Source organism: Balaenoptera physalus, assembly GCF_965194825.1.
Source record: "Balaenoptera physalus genome assembly, chromosome: 5".
NCBI classification, from domain to species: domain Eukaryota; kingdom Metazoa; phylum Chordata; class Mammalia; order Artiodactyla; family Balaenopteridae; genus Balaenoptera; species Balaenoptera physalus.
In genome coordinates, this window is record NC_138884.1 from 93,943,440 (window position 1) to 93,970,273 (window position 26,834).

The 26,834-nt window shown below is 33.6% G+C and overlaps 1 protein-coding gene across 7 annotated transcripts in view; it reads right to left on the minus strand.

Moving 5' to 3' along the window:
* Positions 1 to 26,834, minus strand: part of PCDH7 (protocadherin 7) — a 422,241-nt gene that overhangs the window by 217,097 nt on the left and 178,310 nt on the right. For 4 of the 7 annotated variants that reach the window (XM_082464525.1, XM_082464532.1, XM_082464533.1 and 1 more), the window contains exon 2: positions 14,388 to 14,604. The exons of 1 other annotated variant lie outside the window; for it this stretch is intronic. In XM_082464525.1, the coding sequence (XP_082320651.1) occupies positions 14,388 to 14,604 (217 nt within the window). The remainder of the gene's footprint in view (positions 1 to 14,387; positions 14,605 to 26,834) is intronic. 2 more of the 7 variants (XM_082464530.1, XM_082464534.1) reach the window with 1 other exon arrangement.

The following is a 26,834-nucleotide window of genomic DNA, read 5'->3' on the forward strand; positions in this document are numbered from 1 at the left end:
AACAAGACGAAAAGACAACCCTCAGAATGGGAGAAAATATTTGCAAATGAATCAACGGACAAAGGAATAATCTCCAAAATATATAAACAGCTCATTCAGCTCAATATCAAAGAAACAAACACCCCAATCCAAAAATGGGCAGAAGACCTAAATAGACATTTCTCCAAAGAAGACATACAGACGGCCATGAAGCACATGAAAAGATGCTCAACATCACTAATTATTAGAGAAATGCAAATCAAAACTACAATGAGGTATCACCTCACTCCTGTTAGAATGGGCATCATCAGAAAATCTACAAACAACAAATGCTGGAGAGGGTGTGGAGAAAAGGGAACCCTCTTGCACTGTTGGTGGGAATGTAAATTGATACAGCCACTATGGAGAACAATATGGAGGTTCCTTAAAAAACTAAAAATAGAATTACCATATGACCCAGCAATCCCACTACTGGGCATATACCCAGAGAAAACCGTAATTCAAAAAGACACATGCACCCGAATGTTCATTGCAGCACTATTTACAATAGCCAGGTCATGGAAGCAACCTAAATGCCCCTCAACAGACGAATGGATAAAGAAGATGTGGTACATATATACAATGGAATATTACTCAGCCATAAAAAGGAACGAAATTGAGTCATTTGTTGAGACGTGGATGGATCTAGAGACTGTCATACAGAGTGAAGTAAGTCAGAAAGAGAAAAACAAATATCATATATTAATGCATGTATATGGAACCTAGAAAAATGGTACAGATGAGCCAGTTTGCAGGGCAGAAGTTGAGACACAGATGTAGAGAATGGACATATGGACACCAAGGGGGGAAAACTGCGGTGAGGTGGGGATGGTGGTGTGCTGAATTGGGTGATTGGGATTGACATGTATACACTGATGTGTACAAAATTGATGCCTAATAAGAACCTGCAGTATAAAAAAACAAACAAAACAACTAATACTAAACTTTCATTGGGTTATTTGTATGGAAATATGTTAATATAAATGTTTCAGACATTACATGAAATTTCTAAAAATCTTGTATTTGTATGGAAATATGTATGGAAATATGTTAATATAAATGTTTCAGACATTACATGAAATTTCTAAAAATCTTATATTTGTATTTGTATGGAAATATGTATGGAAATATGTTAATATAAAAGTTTCAGACATTACATGAAATTTCTAAAAATCTTATATGTTCTGGTATAATGTTATAAGTAATAATCCTAGTTATTACTTTAAAATGTATATCTCAGAAATAACTAATTTTCTTGTCAACTGCATTATTATGAACTTTCATCAAATCTTTTACCGTGGTCATTTTTAAGTCTTTTGTCATTTACAGACAGTTCTGGGTGTACTCTGATGATTTTGCAAATATGTTCCTATAAAAGGGTTTCATCTTCAAGAAATTCATGGTAAAGACTCTGACAAGTACAGGTTTCTGGTAACTGACTGTACTGCTGAACTGAATGAATAAGCATTTTCAGAACTCTGATGAAAAACTGATGAACTCATAAAAGTGCTAACAAAAGATCAAGATGAAAAAAAACAATTCATTACATGGGACTGAGTGAACTGATGAGGATGAGTATAATTTTTGTGACTTTCTGTCTGAATTTAAAAAAAAAAAAAAAAAATCCCACAAGGACTCAGAGGCAAAGAATATACAAATCAATTTTCACTGCAAAGTAAAGGAGCTGTTACAGTGGAGGATTACTGGACTGAATGTCAATATTATGACATAGTATGAGTGTGTTTCATGTTTGGTAATTGCAATCATTGTTGCTTTTGTTGTGGTCATCCATGTACAATGCTTGGTGTCAGTCTATTTATCTCTTGTAAAAATAAAATGCAGTGTGTGTGTGTGTGAAAAAAAAAAAAGAATGAAAATAGAAGTTGGGCCAAACATTTATATTCTTGTCAGGATTTCTAAAATGAAATTTATGAAAGTAACCTGTATATACTACAGAATGTAAGAAAATAGAAAACCACCATCAGAAAAATAAGTTATGGCAATGCCACCTCATAAAATGTTGCTTCAAAGAAAAAAATAAATAAATAAATAAAAATAAAAATATCATAAATATCATGGATCTGATTTAATCTGAAAAAAAAGAACTACAGAACCAGAAAAAAATTTTAAGGTATCTTTAAAACAATTAGCATAGTAAAGTAGTTATCTGATAGAATTTTATTAAATGCTAACTATCTAAAAAATATGTTCATGTATAACTGCACGATAACTCTTTAAGAAAGATAGGGCAATAATTATTATAATTATTGTCTTCATTTTATAAGGAAGTGAGATATTATGTGAACTGGTCTAGGTTCCCTTCTCGAAAATGTGATGGAGGTTGAACTAGGACCCAAACTTCTGGTATCAATTCCTTGCAAATGTACATATTGTATTATATACCACAACACAGCAGAATTAAGTTAGGTTTAAGAAGGACTTTTTAAAATTGAAAACTTATAGAACAGACTATTCCAAAAAGTACCCCAAAAGAGTATAGAAACTTGATAGTCTGAAATGACTCAAACATAATGACTTTTGGTAGAGAAAATGAATTACTTGATCCTTAAAATGACCTAGATAAGGTATTAGAAGGGAGAAAATGTGCATGGGATGGTGAGGTTGGGAGAGGCAAAGGAGCAAGATTATTAGAAGGATAAAATGAAGAAAAAATATAAAATCTCAGAGTCAATCTGTGGGACGTTCCTTTAATCCTCCTTCAGAAACGAAATGACTGTCAGAGGAGCTCAGAACTTTTCATTAGGGTAAAGAAGAGTAATGCATTTTCCCTGCTATTTTCAAAACTAAAACATAAAGACCAGAGGCTAAGTAATCAAGTCAGAAGTCTTGTACTTTGTGCCCTGAAATAAAATGTGGTTACTTAAGAAAAACACACATGGGGACCTCTAAACCCATGGACAATTGATAGAACTAATTTAATAGCTACTTCATTCTGGGGACATAGATAATACTCAGACATAGGCTGCAAAGGAAAAGCATGTGGGTTTGATTTCACAAAAGAGGATAAAAACAGTCTGGGGCTGAAATAGGCAAGAATTAGATTTTAGATCTTCATTAATTCTGGGAAAAAGAGATGAACCAATGTTGTCCAGGAAACTAAAAGTGCCTCTTAAAATTGAATTCTCAAAGAACTAGTAAAGGCTGAATACAATTGATCACACTAAATAAAGGGCAATAAGCTTAAGGGAAAAAAAAAAACACCAAAACTCTGATAAAATATGGTTCTGTGTGCACATGTTGCTTTCCAATCACCTGTTTAAAGATGATGTATGATTAACATTGCCTCAACCAAAGTGAAGGGAAAGAATAAGGACTGGGCCCTAAATTCAATTTTCTCAGATACTTGTATAATTGAAAAATGAGTTTATTTTAGGTGAAAATTATCTGAGAAATTATGACTATATAAATAATGATTTTGAAAATTACATATCAGTCTAGATGTTTCTGACTGACACAGTATTTTGAGAGTCAGGTATTAATTAAGAGTAACCCAGTAAACAATGAAATTGATGGGTAATTAATTGAATGTTTAGATAATGCAGAGACAACTTACAGAATGGACCAGAAGCAAGGAGGGAAACAAAGTCTGGCCATTAAATCATGCCTAAAGCTGATATTGAGAAAATCATTTACATATTTTAAAAAAATTTTTCCTTAAGAGATAACCTTAAAGAGAAGAGAAAACAAACAAACAACAAAAACAGCAAACATGAGTTAGAGACACAGAATTGCAGCTGCTGCCTAGTACTAAAAGAGTCCCTGAATCTAGGGCGCCAAAGCAATCTGTTTTCAGGAGAGGATCTCGGTCAACGGTAGACATGTTACAGCAGACCTTATCCGCCTCACTGGGTCTGGATGAAGAGTTCCTCTTCTGATTTCATCCTCGCCAGGCAATCTTTTAAGAGGTACACTGATTGTCCTTGGGTCTCCTTAGAGATAAAGAATATTGCCTTGGAGAAGAAGCAGGGACTTTCCTATTTCTTGAATGGGATATTCTCCTGTTCAAAATTTAATAAACTAATATTGCAGTTTAACACCAAGGTCTTATAATAATGTTTAGAATTTGTTTTGGTTCTGTACAGTTCTGCACACTGATGAAACTGATATTTGGATCTAGAAAAAAATTTGCAGGTAGTGCCTAGAGGCCACTCAGTAACCGGAAAGGATGCACATTTCTAGAGGTTTTTGATGAACCAAATAAACACATGCATGATTAAATAGGAGCTGAAGTTTTGTTTGGAAATTATTATGTAGCAATTATTTAGATTATCTTGGGCTGGAAGACTAGTTTTATCAATGTAGTCCCTACTTATAATTCCTACTAAGCAACAATGAATACAGAGAAAGGAGAATACATTTATGTGACATTGATAGTTGTCCTTTCTTAGATAAAAACAACATCAAAAGTGACATCTGCCTGGCAAATCATCATTAGTAAGTCTCCGCACATAACACATTTGGAGGCAATTCTTCCCTTGCATGGTGCACTAGCTGTGCTAAGCATCTTTGACCTTGCATTTCTGTGACTGGAACTGGACAGTCCTTTACAATTTGAATTTATTTATCCTGCAAATTCTATTTCATTGTTTTCTGTTTTGAAGCATATCTATTTGCATAATATTACTAACAATTGATAGCACTATTACAGTGTCAGGAATCTTATAATCACAAAATAAAAATGTTTGATGACAACTAAAAATGTTTGATATCAATTATTGGATCTCACCAAAAATGCAATTAGTCAGATACTATTTTAATTCCAAGCCAGTGAGATGGACGAATGATGACCTAGTATAAAATAAAACATAGAAGTTACATGAGAGGCCAAAACTCACTTAAAAGAGTAATTATTATATCTCAAGGAAAGATAGCAAAAGCTATTATACAAAAATTTCAGACTCTGTTGTACTTTCAGAAAATTTTGTAGAAAGAGCGACAAAAAATCCTGAACATAACATAAAGTATAAGTTGGTTAGAAATTTATTAAGATTGATGTCAAGGGGTGCAACCATGCCCCTGCCTCTGACAATGACATTATAATGGGCTTGCTGACCTTGGGAAAAAATTTCAAGTGTGTTCTTACACTACATCTCCTGGTCTTCTGCTTTCTCAATTGTCTTTCTCAATTGTCTCACTTCTGTTGAATCTCTATTGGCAACACAGGGTTCCTAGTCCATACAACTAAATTCAACAATATTTTTGAACATCTATGTATAACTCTAATTCTAAATTTCCCCTTAGCCTGCCACGCTTTGTTTGGTTTCGCTTTTTTATTTTAAAATATCCTTCTCTGAAGCTTATTTCATTATTCTCTTATATTTCAGTATTTTTTTCAGATTCTGTGTTGGGTACAATCTCTCTCTTCTCTAGTGTCTTATGTTTAATTGATGGTCACATCTATTCTCCAAGTTTCATAATCATCAGGGTGCCAATGACTCCTAACGCTGTATTTCTGCTATTTATTTCTACTCCCAAGTTTCTAATGTACATTTTAATAGCCTGCTAGATATCACCTGAATTTTTCAAAGGTACCCTAAATCTGACATGTCTTAATCAGGTTCGTTCTCCTGGAAAGATGCTATTCCTTCCATTTTTCCCAAGTTGGTAAATAGCACCTCTGTCTTCCCACCATTGGTGTCCTTGGTATCACTCACTATTCTCTATAACCTTACCCTTTTTTCTGCTTATCAAATCCTAGTCACTCATCCTTCAAAGTTTGGCTACGGTTTTTCACATGCCCAACTCATATCCTATTCTGGTTCTGGTAACCTTTAGTCTCTAAACCTAGAGCCTCTCATGCCTTTACTTTTAAACACCTAATTCTGTACATGTCATTCTCCATCACAATATCTAACACTTAGAAGGCAGAGAGAATGTCTCATTCACCTTTGGATCCTTCGTGGGAATTTGCATAGAGTAAATGCTCAACAAATGGTTATTGAACTTCATGAATTCTCATAATACTCCAAATTCCCTGTTCATTGTATAAAATTTCATCTATGGTTATGATGACCTTTTGCTACAAATGCTGGGTTGGTGAAATGCAACCTCATACTGAAAAGAAACAATGTGCACAATTCAGTATAGGGAACTATGGTTCGCAGGAATGCAACCTCAGAGTAGCACACCACTCTCAGATCATATGTGGGTCCCCCAATGACCTCATCGTTGGAAATGCTAAGCATTTCAGAGCAAAAATAAAATCACAGAAGATACATTTTGCAATAGAAATGAATGAGTAGATTATTTTTAAACAATAGGATGCTGTTCTATCTTTTTATTACCAAAATATTTTATAGCACTCATTGCAGATTTCTTTTAAATATACAGTATCAAAACTTAGTTTCCTTTGTGACTATCACATTTTAGCAGCTGAAAATCTGTTTTAAAGGAGGCATTTAAATTTGCATGTGTTTCAAATATTTTTTCATTTTGTAATAAACTTACACTTTCTGTACAGTAATGAGAAGGCATACAAGATAATGAGACTGATGTCAAAAAAATATACACCTGCATAAATTAAGTAAAATTTATCAGAAACAAGATTTAAAAATAAGGCAATCTGTTGTCTATATTTCAGATAGAAAGGGAATGTGACATAAAGACAAATACCCAAATATTTAACTCGAATCTTGAGATAACAATTACAAAAACAATTTGCAACCACAACAGAAGGAATGAATTGGTTTTTCAAAAAATAAACCTAATCTAATCCAATCTACCCCAATCTAATCATCTGATTTGAGTAATACAATTTGTCTTCTGAAAAGAAATCACAAGAACTTAAAAAAAATTATTTACAGGCTCTTATTAAGTTTGAAAAGCCTTATTTAAAGCACATGTAGTTTTAGTAATTGTCCATATTTATGAGCAGGGAAAGAAAAGAGACAAAAGAATAATCTGTTCTGTAGATGAGACCTGGATTTACCATGTGCTGACAATTTTATCAATGATAAATTCTGGAGTTTTGGAACTAATTATGTTTAGCACCAAGAAAAACAAAAGCAATAACTTGATTAGAAAAGTAAAACAAACAAATAATTTAACTTCATTTAGCTTGACATGAAGCTTCCAGGCCAATATAGGACTTATTTTTAAATCATGTAGAAGATGGGGAGGTAAAAAGAGAGGCTATGATGCAGATAACATTTCGAGGCCTTCTTCCAGCCCAAGCTATTATTTATAAAATGGAAAGATTTCAGCAAGTGCCTTTATAATTGTTTCATCTGAATAATCTTCCTCTCTATTCTCTGTGCTTCATACCACTCTGAACTTCTCTGACGAGCTTTCTCCTTTTCATATTATAGTGAAGATACTGAAATCAAGGTTCTATATTCCTAACCTAAGGACTTCCACCATGAAGGCAGATACTCTTTCGCGTTCACTTCTACTTCCTCAGAAAGCCTGGGCCAAGTTTTATTTTCCATACATGTTTGCTGAATCAAAATGAATAACCACAGCTTTGTCACTATATAATTACCCCATTAAACAACGGACAGGGAGGATATTACTCTGTTTTGCTTTACTTAAGAGAATGCTTTTCTTACAAAAAAAAAAAAACAAAAAACCTGCAATAGGAAAAGTAACAACAGTGAGTGTTTTAACCTAAAAGAGGAATACTGAGATGAAACAGTTTCTCAATAAGTGGTCTAACCTCTGAGGTTGAGTGCTAACTACACTTTAAGTTAGTTCCAGAGTTCCTTAAATCACACAGAAGATGATTGAGTGTTATCATATTTCAGCAACATCAAATTTCTTATATATAACTTTAGAACAAAATCAGAGGAAGAACAAAAGTATATACAATGTATAAGCAAAGAAGAATGCAAGTATGGGGATAATAACTTGACTAAATAAGGAACTTAACATAGAATTCATTATCTAATAAGTGTGCTGAAATCCAGATAAGCAAATGCTTTGAGAGTCTGGAGGCAACAAACCCCTTAACTGACCTCCAAAGTCACTTTGAGATTTGATGAGAGCTCATTCCCTCCTCAAATGTCATACGGGTTCAGCAGAGTGATCTAGTTTTAAAGGACTAAATTAGAATAAAAAGGATAATATGGCCACACATTTTATCAGTGTTAATTATTAATACTGAGATTAAAAAGAAAGGGCTGAGAGTTCGGTAAGCATACTAATAGGACACTTTTTTCATCTCGTTTTCTCTGTCAGTGTGAATACTTTGCGGCAGTTCAAAGGGAAATATACACCTGAAGAATAATGCATTCAACTGGAAAACTGGGTATAAAATGTAAAAACATTAAAAAAGAGAGAAGAGAATACACGGAGACAACGACTTCGCCTCACCTTAAATGACAGAGCGCATGAAGAGTTGGGCTGATTTGATACCTCAGGATAGAATCTTTCTTTCCCCTCTTTTTAGCTCCCTGATATGTTTAAATGTCACTGGGTGTCACCCCTTGGTACCCCACAAAAATGAGAAATTGACTGGGAAGTATTCAAGGTGAGAATATCATTCTTACCAGTCATTTTAGAATGCTATCTTTGTGAAACTAAACATTTTATGATGTTTTCATGATTATGCCATTGTGTCATGTCAAATCTACCTAAGGTTAATAATAATCACAATTATTTTGTTATTACTATTTAAATAATAGTAGTAAATAATTTTATCATCAACTAATATAGTAAAATTATTGCTACTCTTTTACTATTTATTTATAAATTATTACGTGCTATTATCTCACTTAGTGTCTTCCACAATCCTATGATTTATTATTAAGTGGGGCTAAGAGAAGTCAGAAAATTACACTGTTAGTAAGAGGAGAAATCAGGATTTAACCTGATGTCCTTAGATTTCAAGCCTGTTTCTTAAGCCAGTACATTCTGTCTACTATATTACCTCTTCTTCCACAGGACAATGTCTTCTTTAGATTCTTTTAGATTGTGCTGCTCATTTTACTGGAAAGCTGGAAAACTGCTGTAGCACACATCTTGATTAGTTGAGACTCTGCTTAGAGATAATCTCTATTATCACTATCCATAATCACTATGAAGAAGTAGGAGTAAATAAGGCCCTCCAGAAGTGGGGGTGGGGGGTGTGTGGACTTGGGGATACTTGGGAGGTACAGAGCCATTTTACAGATGGCTAGAAAAGTAAAAAAATGCAGTCAGACACTGGTAACTAGACACAGTGAAATGCAGAACCATGAAAATGAATCTTTCCAAGGTATATGTCTCTTCCTACAGACAAAAATTTGCAGGGAATTTGTTTTGGGGTATTATGAGTATGCCATTAACAAGTATATGAGCATCTTTGGAAAGCTGGAAGAGACAGTGTTGTTAATTCAGTCTAAATGAAGACAGCACAAACCAACGATAACCAGAGGATAGTACCTTACAGATGACTACTGAAAATTGGGTATGTAAAAGAAAAGCAGAAAGTAGAGAGTCCTTTATCCCATACAAGGATATGAGTTTAGTGTCTATTCTAATTACCCTTGGTCATATAAACATGATGTTTCATTTCCAAATGATATTTCAAATGTAGGGCTTCCGTGGTGGCGCAGTGGTTAGGAATCCGCCTGCCAATGCAGGGGACACGGGTTCGTGCCCCTGTCCGGGAAGGTTCCACATGCCGCGGAGCGGCTAGGCCCGTGAGCCACAACTGCTAAGCCTGCGCGTCTGGAGCCTGTGCTCCGCAACGGGAGAGGCCGCGACAGTGAGAGGCCCGCGCACCGCAATGAGGAGTGGCCCCCACTCGCCGCAACTGGAGAAAGCCCTTGCACAGAAACGAAGACCCAACACAGCCAAAAATAAATAATAAAATAAAAATAAATAAATTTATTAAAAAAAAAAAAAAAGTACTGTTATTTACTTCTGAAAGCAATGTGAAAGTCCATGGCAGATACGAAAAGACTTCCCAGCGGAATGCACCATGTTTCAACCCTCAAGAACAATGTGCTGTAAACACTAAAGCATGTGTAGTGAGGGGAATGAATAAAACAGTTAAGCCTAGTTTACATAGGTCTGAAGAAGTAAGAAAGTTTGGAAGTGTGAAATTCAAAAATATTAGCATATAAAAATCAAAATTATCTTTTAAATGTCTGAGAAAATCAAAAGCATAAAATTAATTAGGCAGTTAGAATGGCCAAATTTCTGATCATTTAACTTTTTAAAAACCTGCCTTATGGATCAACTGCTATTTTCTTTTTTAATTTATTTCTATGTTATACTATTTGTAAGTTTACCCAGAGGAAAAATACATACTGTTTTGTACCTTTTGTTCACTCTTAACTCTGACCAAAGTTTATGCTGTGAGGTAAGAAAGGAAATGTGCTTATTCAATTGTGAGATAACTTAGTCATAATTAATGGTTTTGAGGGCACTGTACCCAAAGCCAGATCAGACCTAAAAATGCCTCTCTTGCACAGTGTAATTTGGGGAGGCTCCAAAACTGTCTCCCATACTGACCTGCTGTTGGACCAACTTTTCCACATACCTGGCCAGAAATCACACCCTTTGACCCGATTCATTTCTTTGATTTATGTAATACATTCATTATCTACTATTAGAATGCACATGTGTTATATAAGTTGTGAAGAAGGCCCTAGAATTACTTCTGCTTTGCCCATATTACTGCATATTATCAAATTCACTCACCATCTCACTAAGAGACCCAAAGTTCTCTTTCTATTCAGGAGAATAAACTTTGTAAGAAAAATTGGATGTAAGAAAAGAATCGCAGCTTATTGGATCTGCATATGGTTTTCACGTTAATTTAGTTAATTGCCTTATAGATGATAGAAACAGACCCAAAAGGAGTAAGTGACCTACCCAATCCTAAACGAAAATTGGGATTAGAGGTCAAGTGGGCTGTTTTCCATATTTGAGTTGTTAAACATATTATATGATCAAGTGATACACAGTAGAACAAACTAGCTCTGCAAATATGATTCAGGGGGACTTCTGGAAGAATAAGTAGACCATGGCATGAAGGCAGGGGTCAAAATAAAAACTTACAATAGACATAACGAAACTCATAAACACCATTCCAAGACAGACTCTGAAGCCTGCTGCATAGTTAAGACAAGGGCAAGCTCTTGCATAGTCAGTGGTTACCCTTAATGTGGTGGTGCTTTTAAGCCTAATATTTGGTTTTCACTTAAATTATTAATTTATTTTATCATTAAAATATCATTAATGATAAAGTATTTTATCATTACTTAACTTCCCACCATGTACTCCATATTTTAAAATATGTAATCCCATTAAATGTATTTTAATAAAATAACAAATAACCAATTTCCCCAATTTTATCAAAGGATCAACTTGAAGTAATCATACTATTGATATTAATTAAAGGAAAAGAAAAAATGTTAGTGATTTTTTTAATTAATAAATGCATAATTCATGAGGGTTTTTTAAAAAGTATTTTTAATGTATAATTTTCATTGTTCCTTTCCAGAGACCCATGGGATATAAGTACCCCAGATGTGAAATGATCAGAATGGTGGGTCTCACATTAATTAATAGATTCTAGTTTCAAGAAATTATGTTTATTCTTACACTGTATTCTTTTACCTAAGCTAATACGAAAATAAAGCCTCTTTTATCATTTGGCACTAATGTGGGTTGAAATATAGGGTAAAACTTGTTATAAAGAGAATTAACCCATAAGCTCTTAATAAAATTTTATTATGCTAAAGTATAGAAGGCAGAAATAAAAGCTTTTGTAAAACGTAAGTGCATTTCACTGCCTATGTAATTAAATTTTCTTGTATTTTGGTTATTTCTTTACTACAGCATCTGTGACAATTTATTTTTATCATTAGCTGTCCCAATTTATACCCAGTTTGCCTTATCACATTGGAATATTATAAAATTATTGCACTGGAATTTATCTTCTAAATTTTACAAGGAAAGTTAATCCAAAAAATTGAGTTATAACTGCATTGTTTCACATAGGTTAAAATTCAAGAAAAATGTTTGAGGTAATAATAATTAGGAACTAGGACAGCATCCAAAATGGTATTTTCATGGAAAATCCAATACAAATCCTGATTAAAACCTAACCAAGCAAAACACTGCAGATTACCTGGATTCCAATTAAATGTGACAAATGAATATTTGACAGGTTTCAACTCCAATTCTATTTATGCCAGAATGCTCCATTAATATTGAAGATGAAACTACCAGAATTCAAGCATACAATTGCACTTTACTGCTAGATAATAGTCTGAAAACCTGAACCCAACAAAACTCTTACTCAAATGTCAACTGCTACATTTGGATCACCCAAAGTGAATCACATCTCCTGTGTCATTACCTATAGATCAGGGCTAACATGAATCACAGCTAGCAGATGACAAATGGTTACACAAACACTGAATTTCAAGTGTCAGTCACATAAAATCAGGAAAAATCAGTTACATTATTGTGTTCCTTGGCCGTTGACAAGACTGAAAACATGGTTATAAAAAATAACTAAAAGTCTTCCTTGGGAAATGTTTCTCAGTAAACTTTCTAGCCTCTCAACAAGCTCACCAGTTATGTTTTCCATGACATGTATGTTTCCTAAAAAGTAACTGCTATGTGTTTGTTTTATATAATTATGTTTATTATTTTTCTTATGTTAATGGCACTGAATCCTCAAACTTAAAAAACAGAAAATAACATTAAAACATGATTATAATGCCAATGATAGCTGACACCCAAAAAATAAAGATTTAATTGTACTTTATGTTGTTTATAGTGAGACAAGTACTTTTTAAAACACAAATAAAATTATATGATATCATCAAAAGGTAATGCAGATATACTAATGCCCTTAAAGTAAATTAATCCTGCCTTCCTGGGGGGTGGTGTGTGTATATACAAAACATTATTACGGTATTTTTAATTAATTTTTACTATTGTGCAAAGCATTTTAAACCTATTTGCCTTAAATATACATTCATCTGCATTGCAATTCATACCAAAATTTTTATACTTATTTAAAAAAATACTAAAAAAAATGTGAATTCTTAAAAACCATATCAAACTCCCATCCACATAAGCACACACCGCCATACACACAGGTAAGCATGACTTCATAGCCATAAGGCAAAATGCATTTAATCTCTGGCTAATTAATCAAGAAAGTTATCAATCATCAGACCCTGCTCAATATCATATCTGCTCAACCAGATAACAGTGTGGAAAAATAATTATTTAACATGATTTAATTTAATAATAATTTCACTTAAGGTCATTTACAATGTATTATTCTCTAACATTGGGTTTTAATATTCATAGGTAAATGTCCAGAAAAAAAAATCAGACTTTCTCCTGCTCTAATATGTTCTATTTGCATAACATCACTAAAGAAACTGGCATATAACAAAAATTTAGAGTGTCTTGCTTCACTTGGGGGATGGAGTGGTGAAAGACAAAATTCACTTCAAGGTTTCACTAGAAATAAAAATGTGTGTGATTCCCCTTCCTTTCTCTGCATATAACCAAATCTATTTTTATATATGAAATAATAAAGTTAGCAAGAACTTTACCATTCCATTATTTGACACAAATTTATTCTTCAGGCATTTACTTATAACCTGAAATCCAAAATATAAATCACCTAAGTGTCTTTGGTAACATAAACAAATGTGAAAAGTTTCATAAGCACTACTTGCTATCTAACTTTATAACTTAAAGGAAAGTGTACATAAGGCCAATTGTGATAATATGAGAACCATCTCACAACAGGATAAGAATATAGAGTGATATAATCTTCTTTCCTCCCTTTCCCTTGCACAAAAATGAGAAAAACCTTATAATTAAATAAGAGGGGAGTTCTAATAGCATATACAATATATTTTGTAGAATAAGATAATACTGTTCTCCTTCTTTGACTCCATTTCAGTTATCACTTGAAAGGGAGAGGTTTGAAAATATTTTTCTAAATACCTATGAGAAGAAAGAATCCAGCAAGGTGTGTTTGCTGTCATTTCCTTTTACCAAGACTGGATGATTGCAATTGAAGAAATAGTTGCATGACAAAAATGAATAGAAGAAAACAATCACACAAGACCTTTCTTAGCGGCTATTGTTTAGGTATTATGGACTAGTTTAGTCTTTTCCATAACAGGTACTACTCTGATTTATTTGTAAATGTGTTTATTTATGACAGGTTGTTTTAAAATGATGGTGCAAGTTTGGTGAATTTTATCTATAGAGTTATGTTCCTTTATTTGGCATTTCTGTACTTTTAGCAAATATTGATTATTTCAAATAAACCAGGTTTAGTGTCAGCTATTTTATTTTGGTTTTAGACTGACCTTCGCAAGTCTACTTATTACGGCTCACTAGCGTGATTATGTGTGTGATGTTGTGTTTGCCCCTACCATTTTCCATATGCTCTGCCTCACCAACACTGCCATCCGGCGTGGTCCTTTCATAGTTGTCCTCTGGGAGTGGAAGGGCACCCAGCCTTGGCCCTGATGAACTCTTACTGCTTGGTGTTTCTGACTCCTCCAGCCCGCTGTCATAGCAACTCTGCAGTGACCCCTGATGTGGGTCCTGGGGCTGACTCACAACAGAAAACGTCACTCTACGAAATGGCTGTAAGAGAAAAGATTCTGAATGTCACTAAGGTATAAGATTGTAAATAATCTTACTTAAAAAATACATAAATTACATACATTAAGGTCGACTGACAACTAATTCAATACAAAACTGTTAACATAACATGTTGAAATCTATTTGGTTAACTCTGTATTTTCTGAGACAATACCTAGAGCTTAGATTTTATTATGGAAAAACTGAAAATTCCCTTTCTGAAACAGAAATAAGAAACATCAATGTCACTAACACACACATGTAAATCTGATATGTTACTTCCACATATTCACCATTTTTCTATTCTGTAGTCTTCACTTCAAATATGTTTTCCACAAATAGACTCCTTATAAAAGCAAGGGTCAGTGATTTTGGAGAGCAATAAATATAGAGCTAATGCATTGTAAGAAGATTTCATTTTTAAATACTTTTTCCATAAGGCAAATGGTTTAAAACTGAGTGTTCTGGCAGTTGACAAACTATTAAAGGCACAGCTGATAAACAGGAATTTAGATGTAGTGCTAGGAAATCGGAATATATTTCTTACTTCATTCATCTTAAATATATTACCTATTGACCCTGAAAGTGTAAGGGTAGTATTGAAATAATAGACAAAAAATTCCTGAACCAGGGAATTCAAAATAAACCAAAATTTTTAATTGTATGTGCTTTTACTATGACTATTCACAATTTGCTCAAAAAAGTAACATCATGTACAGTCTTTAAGTTGTATTTAAAGTGTGCTGCAAATCTTTACCCAATTGGACATCACAATTTACTATGTTACTACTGTTGGCTGGATAGACTACTTAATATATACGGAATTTAAAGGTTATCATAACTACAAAATAAAACAAAAACATTTTAGGTTCATTAAGGGGACAAATTAATGCCATACATTGTCAGGGCTATGTACACATAATATTTTGGGAAAAAAAATATAAAAAGGTTCTGTAATATTTGTTGGAGATTATTCTTGGCAATAGTTGTATTCATTAAGCTCTTGTATGATTTGAAAGTGGCATAAATGTACAGATTTTTGCACCTATAACTCACACTGGTTCTTTCTAATATAAAGTATAAAACTAATGTTGCCAGAATAGCGAGAAAGGTAAAGAACCTTTTTTGTACTTTTAGAACTTGAATACTATTGGTAGAAATCACTAATCACAACTGGGACCAGTAGAATTTTTAAAATGTTAAGGATTATCTACATATGGTAGGTTATTAATGGGAAAGCTAAGAAGAATTGTGACATTTCCCCCAAATTTATAAATTTGTTTTACTAAAGACAAACACGTGGTTCCACAAATCTTCCTTTTATTTTGTCTCAGATAGAAGATTGGCCAGGAATATTGTTTTGTTCATATTTCTAACCCAGTACCTCTCCCTCCATGTACATACTTGGAGTGTACAGTCTTTATAAAATCTTTTTAATTTAATTCAAAATCAAACTTACAAAGGGAAAACATTTAAAGCACATTCTCTTCTTTATAATGTTTCACTGAATTGGGACTGCAGATTTTAAAACAATTACAAAGTATTTCTAGTACAAACAGCATGCACACCATGGGCCAAAATTTACTGGCAACTAAATCTCTAGAAACATTTTCCTTATTTCACTAATAATTTTCATATTGCTTTACAGTAGTATGATTGTGATATTTTACCTTATTTCTTAATAAACACAGAAATCAGTATGTATTTCCCATGCTTTATCTTATGTGTGCATATTTTCTTTTTTTCCCATTTATTACTCCTAACTGACTGCAGACTCTCTGTGAATTGTTTTATGTTTGGTCTCACCTCAGAAGTAAGACCAGTGACAGTCTCCTAAAACTATACTGTTCTGCACACAGAAGATACTCAGCAAATACTACCGAACAATAAAATGTTAATGACAATGTTGAATTTAGGAAAGGATGCCAAGAGTCAGGAAAACATATTATCACTTCAAGACATAGCAGTGGGTTAAGAAAAACATATAAAAAGAAAAAGGAGGGTCAAATGTTATTTTTAATTCTATTTTAATGATTCTCAAATCTTTAGAATCAGTCCACTAATGCAAGGAGAAAGTTCAAAATGAATACAGAAATACATAAATTATGCTAATAAATTGACAAAGAGAAATAAGAAATTATGAGAGATAATGTTCCATCTTGATATAAAAATAGAAAAGAGGGTGGTGTTTGAACAAAGGTGGAAATCTCAGAATCTGTGCTTAAATGTTACTTCTACCAAAAGTAATTATAGAATAGCAGAGACAGATGATAGTCTATGTTTGCAATGAAAAATGTCAAAAATAAAATAATTATTTTTCTATTATGTATTATGTAATAACTACTGTGAATCTGTGCATTTTCTTGATTCCGTACCCTATTTTAATTGTGAATATATTGATCCCCATGAATTATTGTAGGTTACATATTACATTTAACGATGGAAGGAAAATGTTGTAATTTTAAAATACTAAGATCAATATATATACTAGCAAATGCTTAGATCCATTAATACTTCCTTTTTATAAAAAGCTTTTTCATTTAAAATAATATCTAAATGAGTGGAAAATGATTCATAATAAAAATCTAAAATAAAGAATATCACACAATGGATCATAAAATACTCCATCTATCATTTTTATCTACACTTTAAAATATCCCATTAGAGCTCTACATACAATATAAACATTACATTACTACCTCTTAAACTCTATTTTGATAAATTTAAATAAATAAAATCTTGTGGCAAACTATTTAAGTTGGTAATGTGAACCAAATTAGTACAGAATTCTGAATTCTGAAAGAGAACCCATTAATGCAAGAATTAAGCTTTAATTTCAGTAATAAATCACACATGTAGATTTAGATAGATAGGTAAATAGATAGGCAGATAGTTCGGGAGACAGACAAGTATTTACACACTATCCTTCATCATTGGTTTGGGTCTATTGAGAAGATAGGTTTTATGGCAGAAGTTATGACACAGAAATTCGTATTATTTATATAGTCCAGATATATTGACTAAACCAGAAATGTAAGCAATGTGTTGACTGTGTGACAGAGAGAATGAGTTTGCATTGTATATGTAACTGTCACTTTGTTAATGACTGATACGCTGAAGCAGAGTGGTTTAAGTGGTGATTCCTAAACCTAGATGTGCCTCAGAATCATCCAGAGTACTTTTGAGAAAACACGATGCAAATATCTGGCCTCAACTTAAACCCAGTGAATCAGCATTCAGGGTGGAATTGGATATCAATCATTTCTAAAATCTCTCCAGGTGATGAAGAGGCACAGAGAGGAAGGAGAAACCCTACAGTCAAAAGACTATTTGGTCAAAAAGACTAAACTGCTTCAGAAAGCCAGGGGGTCCCCTAAGTGTTCATAAAATTTCCCTGGAGAATCAATAGAACCATGATTTCATCTTGGGATGCAAAAGCATAATATGAAGATATTTAGTGACCTGAGGTGTCTGAGCTTTCTATTTTTCTATCTAGGATGATAAATGACTTCATGTCTTGCAAAGGCAAGCCGGTCTATACAAAACAGGAAAAAGCGGAAGAGCTTGAGGAAGAGTGTCAGCTTCCCAGCTCTTTGAAACTATGAAGATGTGCTTGAAAATTGAGTAAGTAATGCAAGAAAGAAGTCTCCAAGAAAATTGTTCCAAAAATTGTGCATGGGACATGTGTGAGAATTATAAACAAGAGGGAGTGGAAATCAAAGATTTTATTAGGCAAATAAATGAACTAATTAAAGGGGTGAGATTGAATACATGATCTGACAATTCCCTGCAAAAGAGAAGGAAGAAGAAATGTTGAAGGCAGAGAATTATGCTAAGAAAGAATGAGGGAACAGCAAAGAGAATGGCCAGCAAGGCCACTACAAAGCAAACCTGTGTGACTGACTGGACCTAGTCATTATACCTACACTTGTTTTGTCCCATTATGTCCCAGGGTTTCAAGGATGTTCCAACAATAATTCTACACACATTTAAGAAACTCAAAATCTTATATAAAAACAGACAAAATATAATATGATTAAGTTTCCAGTAAAATAAAGGTACCCCGAAAATGCCATGAAACCTGCTTAGGAATTTAGGGCAGGCATTGCAAAGGAGGGGTTTCTGGATCGAGATCTCTAAAATAATTTTGATAGATAATACATATTTGAAGGCTGATAATAGATTTCATATCTGGGACCAGCAGCAAAGGATAAAAAATAGGGTGAGTAAGAAAACCAGGTCACTTTTGAAACTCAGAAGCCAAGGAAGCTGTTAATTTCAGGAAAGAGAATAAAATCTTACGTGATCAAAGCCATCTGAGATGTTGAGAAGAATGCTGATTACCAAAGGTCCATTGGATTCATCCATTAGAAGGGCATTTTTGCTATAAAATTTCTGAACTCTGGGGAACAGTTCTAGGAGATTAAGCCAGAAGAAGTAAAAGACCCACTTGTAAATATATGGAGAAATGGAGAAGGTGGGGACAGACTACTAATTTTTAAAATATGTATAAGAGAGATGTGGGGTAGCAGTTAAAAGAGAAAAAAGATTTGTGTAAAATCTTTATTTTTTTGTCTTTTTTCATTGTTATTGAAAAAGTTTTTCTTTAGGGTAAATAGTTGAAAATGCAACAAAAAGGGCAAGCAAAAATATGCCTAATAACATAACGTTGTTGGGGAATGAAAGAAATCAGAAACTGGAAGTAAACTAACTAGAATTGATAGAAAAATGAAATTAAAAATAAAATCACAAAGGCAAGGTAAACAATAAAACTCATTGAGGAATTGCATGTATGATTTGTGTGTGTGTATGTGTGCGTGTGTATGTGTTTAATGAGAAAAAATACTGTATATTAGAAATAATAGGAAAAAAAATTTTATTCCAAGCAACATTATAGATTCCCTATTGACCTCAGACAACTTAGCTGACCTTGGTTCTTGTGCCTTATGCTCAGGGTCTGTAAAATGCAGAAAATAATACCTGCCCCTTACTAACTTAAATTCTCTGAGAAATAATGAGATAGTTTATACGGAAGAACCTTAAGCTTGCTCAAAGACATATACTATAAAAGGTATTATACCTCAGGCCACAGCTATATAACTAGAGCTATTTACCATTATGTTTTAGGTTTTTGTTTTTCTTTTTTAAGAAAATATAGAGCGGGCCCAGTAATTTACAAAGTTTCTAAATATAATTTTAAACATTCATATGAAATTTCAAACCTAATTCTCCAACTCATGCACTAAGTTTTTATTGTTCTACATGCAAGTTATTTGTAAAAGAAATAGGTACATACAGTAACACCCACATTTTTCAAAAACTACTCAAATCTAATCATTTTTATTGAGCATGAATATTTTTATATTCAATTATTTAAGAATGACATTCATCAATTATCTTTTGTTTCCATTATGACACACTAGAGACTTTCACTTGAAGACACACATATATTCAAAGGTAACTCTGGATAATATCCAATCCCTGGGGTGTGGGGTGTACCTCTATCCTCATGCCAGGCCCCAGCTGATGAAAATGCATTAGAATTGACGTTGCTTTAAACTACTATAGACTGGGAACCAGTCCATTCTTTGTATAATCTTTATCCATTCTTTATATAATTTGATTCACTTTCTGTTCTAGAAATCTAGAGGTCACATGGGAAGTGGATACAGATGTGAATGGAGAGGTCTTCTCCCTTCTATTCTTTCCCTCATGCTGTGGGAGTCCATAAGTATGGCCGTGTCTTCCTATCCTCCTCTCCTCACTGAGAATTCTGATGAGCCCAAGGTGAGGGACATGTGATTGCCATGATTATGTCCACTTAAAATCAACCTCATAGCCTTGAAAAGACAAGCATAGCAAGTAAGGATTAAGTTGGGTGCTGTGGGGATATACAATGTAACATATTCAATAAATGCATTTGCTTATTAATATTTTGGATTTTTTTTAAACTTGGGAAACATGAACATAAGTTAAAATGGTGTATTGGTAAACTTGGGATCAAGAGAAAGACAGTCTGCGTAGATGAGGAGGGGATTTAGAATATGTCTGGATGACAGAAACAATGCTTGTGTTCTAATGACAGTATTGCAAGGGGTAAGGCATTCATGAAGGGAAAAGGTGATGAGCATTTGATTCATTCTTCTTTTCTGTAAAATTTCATCTCAGCAATTGATAATGTGGACTACCAAACAGTAAACCTAAATCTAGGCAGTCTAGCTGGTTTAGAGATCACATACAAAGTTATCACAATCCCCACTTCAAATATGGAGTAGAAGCCGGATCTCATCCTGGTCTTATTCAGAGAGTTCAAAGAAAGTTAAGTCCATACACTTCAAATTCATTAGAGGACTGGAACAATTTTCTAAAAAGTTTTCTTTTTTAATATCTAGAAAGTTGATGTCGAATTCTAATACTGCCTCGTTTTTTGTATTGCAGATTCATTTTTAATTTTTAAAAATTTTAGAGAACCTTATAACTGCCCTCCTTTTTTGACAGTACTGATATAATAGCATATACTATTTATAATCTACACCTTTAAGAAAATTCATTCTGAAATTAACAGTAATATGTTATTCTGTTTTCAGAATGCAGTCATTGTCAAATATGTTTAACATTTCCAGGTGCTACCTATTTAAAAAAAAATCTTTGTCACAAAGTTCATTTATAGTCTCTAAAAAAAGCAATAAAGACCAGATGCATATTTGCAAATATATGATAATAATGAAAATTTTATTTTTATCCATTCTTAATTGTTAGATTGATTAAAAGGTAACCATCATACCATAAAAGCAAATATTAAGTCCCATAATCAGACACACTTAAAAATATTGGCCTTCCATCTGCATTATCAAAATCTTCTAAGTTACAACCTGCACAATAATAATGGATTGTTTTCTCTGATAGGGCAGTGGCCAATTTTTGAAAAGGGAAAGGAAAAGAGTTGAACTTTAGGAATATCCTATTATACACATTGCTTACAGTAAAAGAGAAAACACAGCATCAGGTTAAGAATGTAGAAAGTTTCCCCTTGGAGTCCATCAACCTAGTGAAACTACTTTTATGAGGATTTCATTTGCAAGAGGATAGAACTCTAAGGATGCCTCTGGAAAGAACTTCAGGTTAAATCTCTTTCCCTATTGAATGCTGCTCTGTGTCTTACAGACAACTTTATGGGGAACTTTAAATTTGCACCTTCCTTTTTAGCTTCAATAGTTTCTCTATAAATCGTCTCCTTATCTGGAACTCACATACAGTTGTCTCAGTCACATCAATTATTTCTGAATGGGATGAAAAGCCTTTTTTATTTTTTTCCAATTCACTTAGTTATGTCCATCAAACAGACTTCTAATGACTCTCTTTGTCAGTCATAAAGCACTGAAACAAGTCATGGAGCAGAACATTGCTGAATTATAAGGAGCACTGCTTTTGCTTTTTACTTTTAAAGAGGAGCTATCTAAGACAGTGAGATCTTTCCTTGAAAATGAACAGGTACTTGATTAATCTGCAAGCATTTTCAACCAGTGTCAGTGGCTAGTGAACAAACATATCTAGGATTCCATAGTGCATTAGTTGGAATATGTCTGGCAGAATCTCCAAACGAACTTTAATGAGGTCTTTTAACTTTTGGGGGCATCTTCCTTTGCTAACATGTTAAGGTTGTTCCGTACTTCAAACTGGCTTTCTTTCTTTCACGTCAATAGCAGATGAAAGGGTATTAAAAAGAAACATGCTGAGACATCTGGATTGGTTAATTAAAACACTCATTTGGGGAAGTTAAATAACTGTATTTCTTTTGACTTGCATGCAATTACATATTTGACATTACTGTGTATATTTGTCCTGCAGAAACTAAGAATGCAGGTTATACTTTATAGTTCTTAGACCACTAGATCACGAACAATTTAATATTGCAAAAGAACAATAATGATGGTTAAAATAGGAGCTATTCATTTCACATAGGTCACGTTGATATTCTGATTTTTCAAATGAAAAAAAAAACAATGAATTTAATATTCAAACTACTGCAAGAAATACTCTAGCCTAAAAATACAAGCTTGTCTCCTATTTTTTTTCTAATGAAAAATATCAGAAAACAGAAGAGACGAAGCCTAAAACTTAGTAAATATAGGCAAACATTTTTTTCTGAAAACTTCTAAAAAAGATATTGTGCTCTAAAACACAAACTGTGGGTCCTTTATTTTGTGGACACATTGTGTGATCTAGTTTTTCTCTTTTTGCTGGTTTCCATTAAGCCTAGTTGAGGATCTGGCAAACTTTTTCTGTGAAGGGCCAGATAGTAAATATTTTAGGCTTTGTAGGTCATAGGTCTCTGCCACAATTACTCATTCTGACATTGTCCTGCAAAACAGTCATTGAAGATACATAAATGAATAAGAATGGTCATGTTCCAATAATACATTATTTATGGAAATAGGAACTGGAATTTCATATAATTTTCCTAATTCATAAAATGCTGTTTTAAAATTTTTTCAACCATATAGAAATGTAAAAAACCAAATGTAAAAATACAACTTTTCTATTTTATTAACATTTTTCAAGTTATTGTGGACTTTTCAACCAGTGTGTAAAGTCCTCATAAACAGTGTGTAGCAATTATACCTCAACAGTACCTTGAAAATAGTTTAGATTCAATTGTCATTTGTTAGCCTGTTTTAATATTTACTGTCCTTTTTGCAAATAACTCTGAACTGGAGAATCAGGAGACTTGGAGTCAAGTACTTGCTCTGATACTAAGAGTAAAATCTGGTGGAAAGATCAATCTTTCAGTTTCAGCTTCAACTTTAAAAGGAAGGAGTTATAACAAATGATATTTAACATCCTTTCCAGTTCCTTGATTCTTTGAAACTATAAGAAGATAGGTTTGTTCAATAAGTGAATAAATGGCTGAAATCCATGATTTTAAAGTAGTCTTTGCTCACCCATTAAGAAATTCCTTAGTACATTGTACGGTCTTGAAAACATGAATGCAACTTGAAGTGCATTTACTCATGAAACGAGAACCATGAACAAAAATATGTATACCAACCAAACATTTCAGTCAGTTACCTTGATGAAAAGCTACAAAGATGACAACATCTTTGAGAGAGGTGTTTGTAACTAGTAAAGAAATTCTCTGGAATGTCAGCTCCATGGAACATGCTTATCGAAATCTTCCCTATCCTCTGAAACCACCTCTTCTGTGATTTCTTCTTTGACTCAACCCCCAAAAATGTTCAGTTGAGTTCCTACTGTGGGTTAAGAGGCTGTGAGATCTCATTCGTCACTTAAATGTATGCTTCGAATAGCAGAGGTTAGCAAGGTTGGTATGAAATTGAGTGGTGAAAACATGCTGAGCCATTGCTTAGATTTCACCTGCCAATTCATTTGAGACCTTACACAGTCCCTTGGAAGTTTCTATGTAAACATGCACAGAGAAACAGGAAGGCAGAGGGAGTCCTAGTTAGGAAAAGAGAATACTGACAGGCAACTAATGAGAAAAAGACGATCTTTGCAATAATATTCAATCCAACAAAGACTTATTAAGCGCTTGCTTTGTGCCTACCACTGTGCTGAAAAATCTACATGCTGCAAATTTAGGCCTTAAGCTCAGTTGGGCAAGTGTAGATTAATCATACAAAAGCACTCACAGAATATAAGCGAAGGTTTCTTTCTCCTTTTTTCTTTTGGCTATTGTGATATTCATCAAAAGCTCAGTTCACAAGCCTCTCAGTTGCTTTGCATGACTACGCTACACACCTATGCAGTTCCAGAAGCAGCTGAATGAGGTCGATAAACCTGTGTCTTAAACTACACAGTTGGAGTTAGTCTGCAGCAGTTCAAGGGAGCAATGCTGAAGAACCAAGTGGAACTCCAAAAGACCTGCCCAGGTTTCCAACTATAAAGCACTAAAAATGAACAAATAAACAACAACAAGGACAAAAAATAACCTTTAAAAAGCTACCTCTTAAAATACATAGAAGTTTAGAAGCACAGACAGGAGCCTGCCTCATAAACACCTGAATCAATTCTCCCGTACTGAAATGAATGAAAATAAAACTTGCATTTTAGGCACTCAAACAGATGCTCCAGATTTTTTTCTCTTTTTTTCTTTTCTATCTCAGACATTTCATCGAAACTGCACCTGGTAAAATCTGTTTGGGAAATTACATGCATTTTAAAAACATTGGGTTTTCATATTCTGTGGAATGGAGGTCTGTGTCCTTAAGTAGCTTTTCCTGGTATGGATGGATTAAAGTGTCTGACAGGAGTCAAGACAGACAAATGGAACAAGGCTCTGAAGTGTTACTTAAGCATTTAATTATTAAACTGAGCTGAAACCTAACTAGATTCAAGACAGAATCTTCTGCTACCTATGTGAAACTTCTGCTACCCCGGTGAACCCATTTCCTCTGTCATCCCTGCCGGTTTACTTGTTTTATTTTATCTGTACTTTGTTTAAAAGAAAAGTTACCAGTGTCCCTAAGGAATAGCCTATTCAATGCCCACTATATGCTCATTTTCATCCCTTAAAACAAGTCAAACGACTCCAGAAAAATCAGTGAAAGTGGTTTTGGAAGGCAGAAAGGTGGACCCTGATGACGTCCACATCCTAATCCCTGGAACATGTGACTAGGTGATTTTACATGCAAAGGGGAATTTAAGATTGCAGATAGAATTAAGTTTGATAATCAACTGACCTTAAAATAGGGAATTTATTTTAGATTATCTGGCTGGGCCAGGTGTAATCACAGGATTATTAAAAGGAGAAAGGGAAGGTGGAAAATGAGGTCAGAGTGATGCAATGTGAGATCTGTACTTACCTTCTCGAGCATTGGAGGGGAAAGGGCCACATTCCAAGGAATGCTGGTGGCCTCTAGAAGCTATTAAAGGTAAGGAGGGGAACGTATTTTCCTCTAGAGCCTCCAGCATAAACACTACCTCATGTTGATTTTAGCCCAGAAAGACCCATTTTGGATTTCTGACATCAAAAACTATAAGGTAAAACAAATAAGCATAGTTTTAAGCCATTAATTCTTGGTAATTTGTTATAGCAGCAATAAGAAACTTATATAGTGGGTCATGGAGCCTGAGATATGATGGGAAGAAAAGGGAAGTAAAGCAGTTGGACTTAGGTTTCACATTTATGAAAGAGGTTAATCATCGTTCAAAATTAAATTGGTGTTCCATTCCTGGATCACTCCACCTGTAGGGCATTGAGAACCAGCATTTAATTCTAATAACTGTACTTATTTTATAAAACACTCAAATATATTGTTATGTATTTTATGTTGAAAGTGTTTAGTAACTATAAAAATGTTAAAATAATCTTTATAACCTTATTTTCATATTTTTTATTCTTTTAATGCAGTGAAAATACCAAACAAAACCAAATTAAGTGGACTAGGTCTCTGTCCACTCATTCATGTGGGGAAAACCACTTCAAACTTACATTCCAGTCCTCTCTTATCAGATAACTAACATTGTATTTGGGGAAACCCACGGACTTTCAAATCAGGAAACCATAATTTGTTTTCCTGATGTCAACTAGAAGTTGAACAAGCCTGGGCTACTGACTTAATTCTTCTGAGCCAGGATTCAACTTCTGTAAATATAAATGATAATCTCTCCATTTTAAATACAATGAAAATCCAATTTGATCTTATAAGTGAGTCAGGTTTTATATTATGAAGTGTTCTATAAATTATAATGGTGAGTTGAGCTCAAAATTTTGTCCATAGGCCAAAGATTTAGGGAGCTGATAACGGTCACTAAGAAAAATTCCATAAACTTGGAGGAAATGAATTCTTCCCACCATGCTAGCATTAAAAAAAAGAAAAAAAGATAATGAATGTCTTGATTTTCAAGAATAGCCTCATCTATACTGGAGAGTTAATAAATCTTAATTGGTGCCTAACTGGAGTTACCATATTCGTAGATATTGCCTCTTGTCTGCTACTTTCTTTCTTATTTCTTCTTTGTTTTATACTTGTGTATTGAAGAAACTTTCTAGGAGGGTGAATCCTTTGTATTAAAACTTGAACTTTTCAGAAGAAAAATGGAAAATAAATTCACCAAATAAATAATAAGCAAGCACATTGGCATCTCATGATTCTTTAGGGAAATGAGGATACTCACAACTTGACCCTAACATGAGGACTCAAAAGTGATTCTTATACAGAAGGGCAAGTGTTCAGAAACACTGACTGGAGTTTAGTTTTTAGCCATAATTT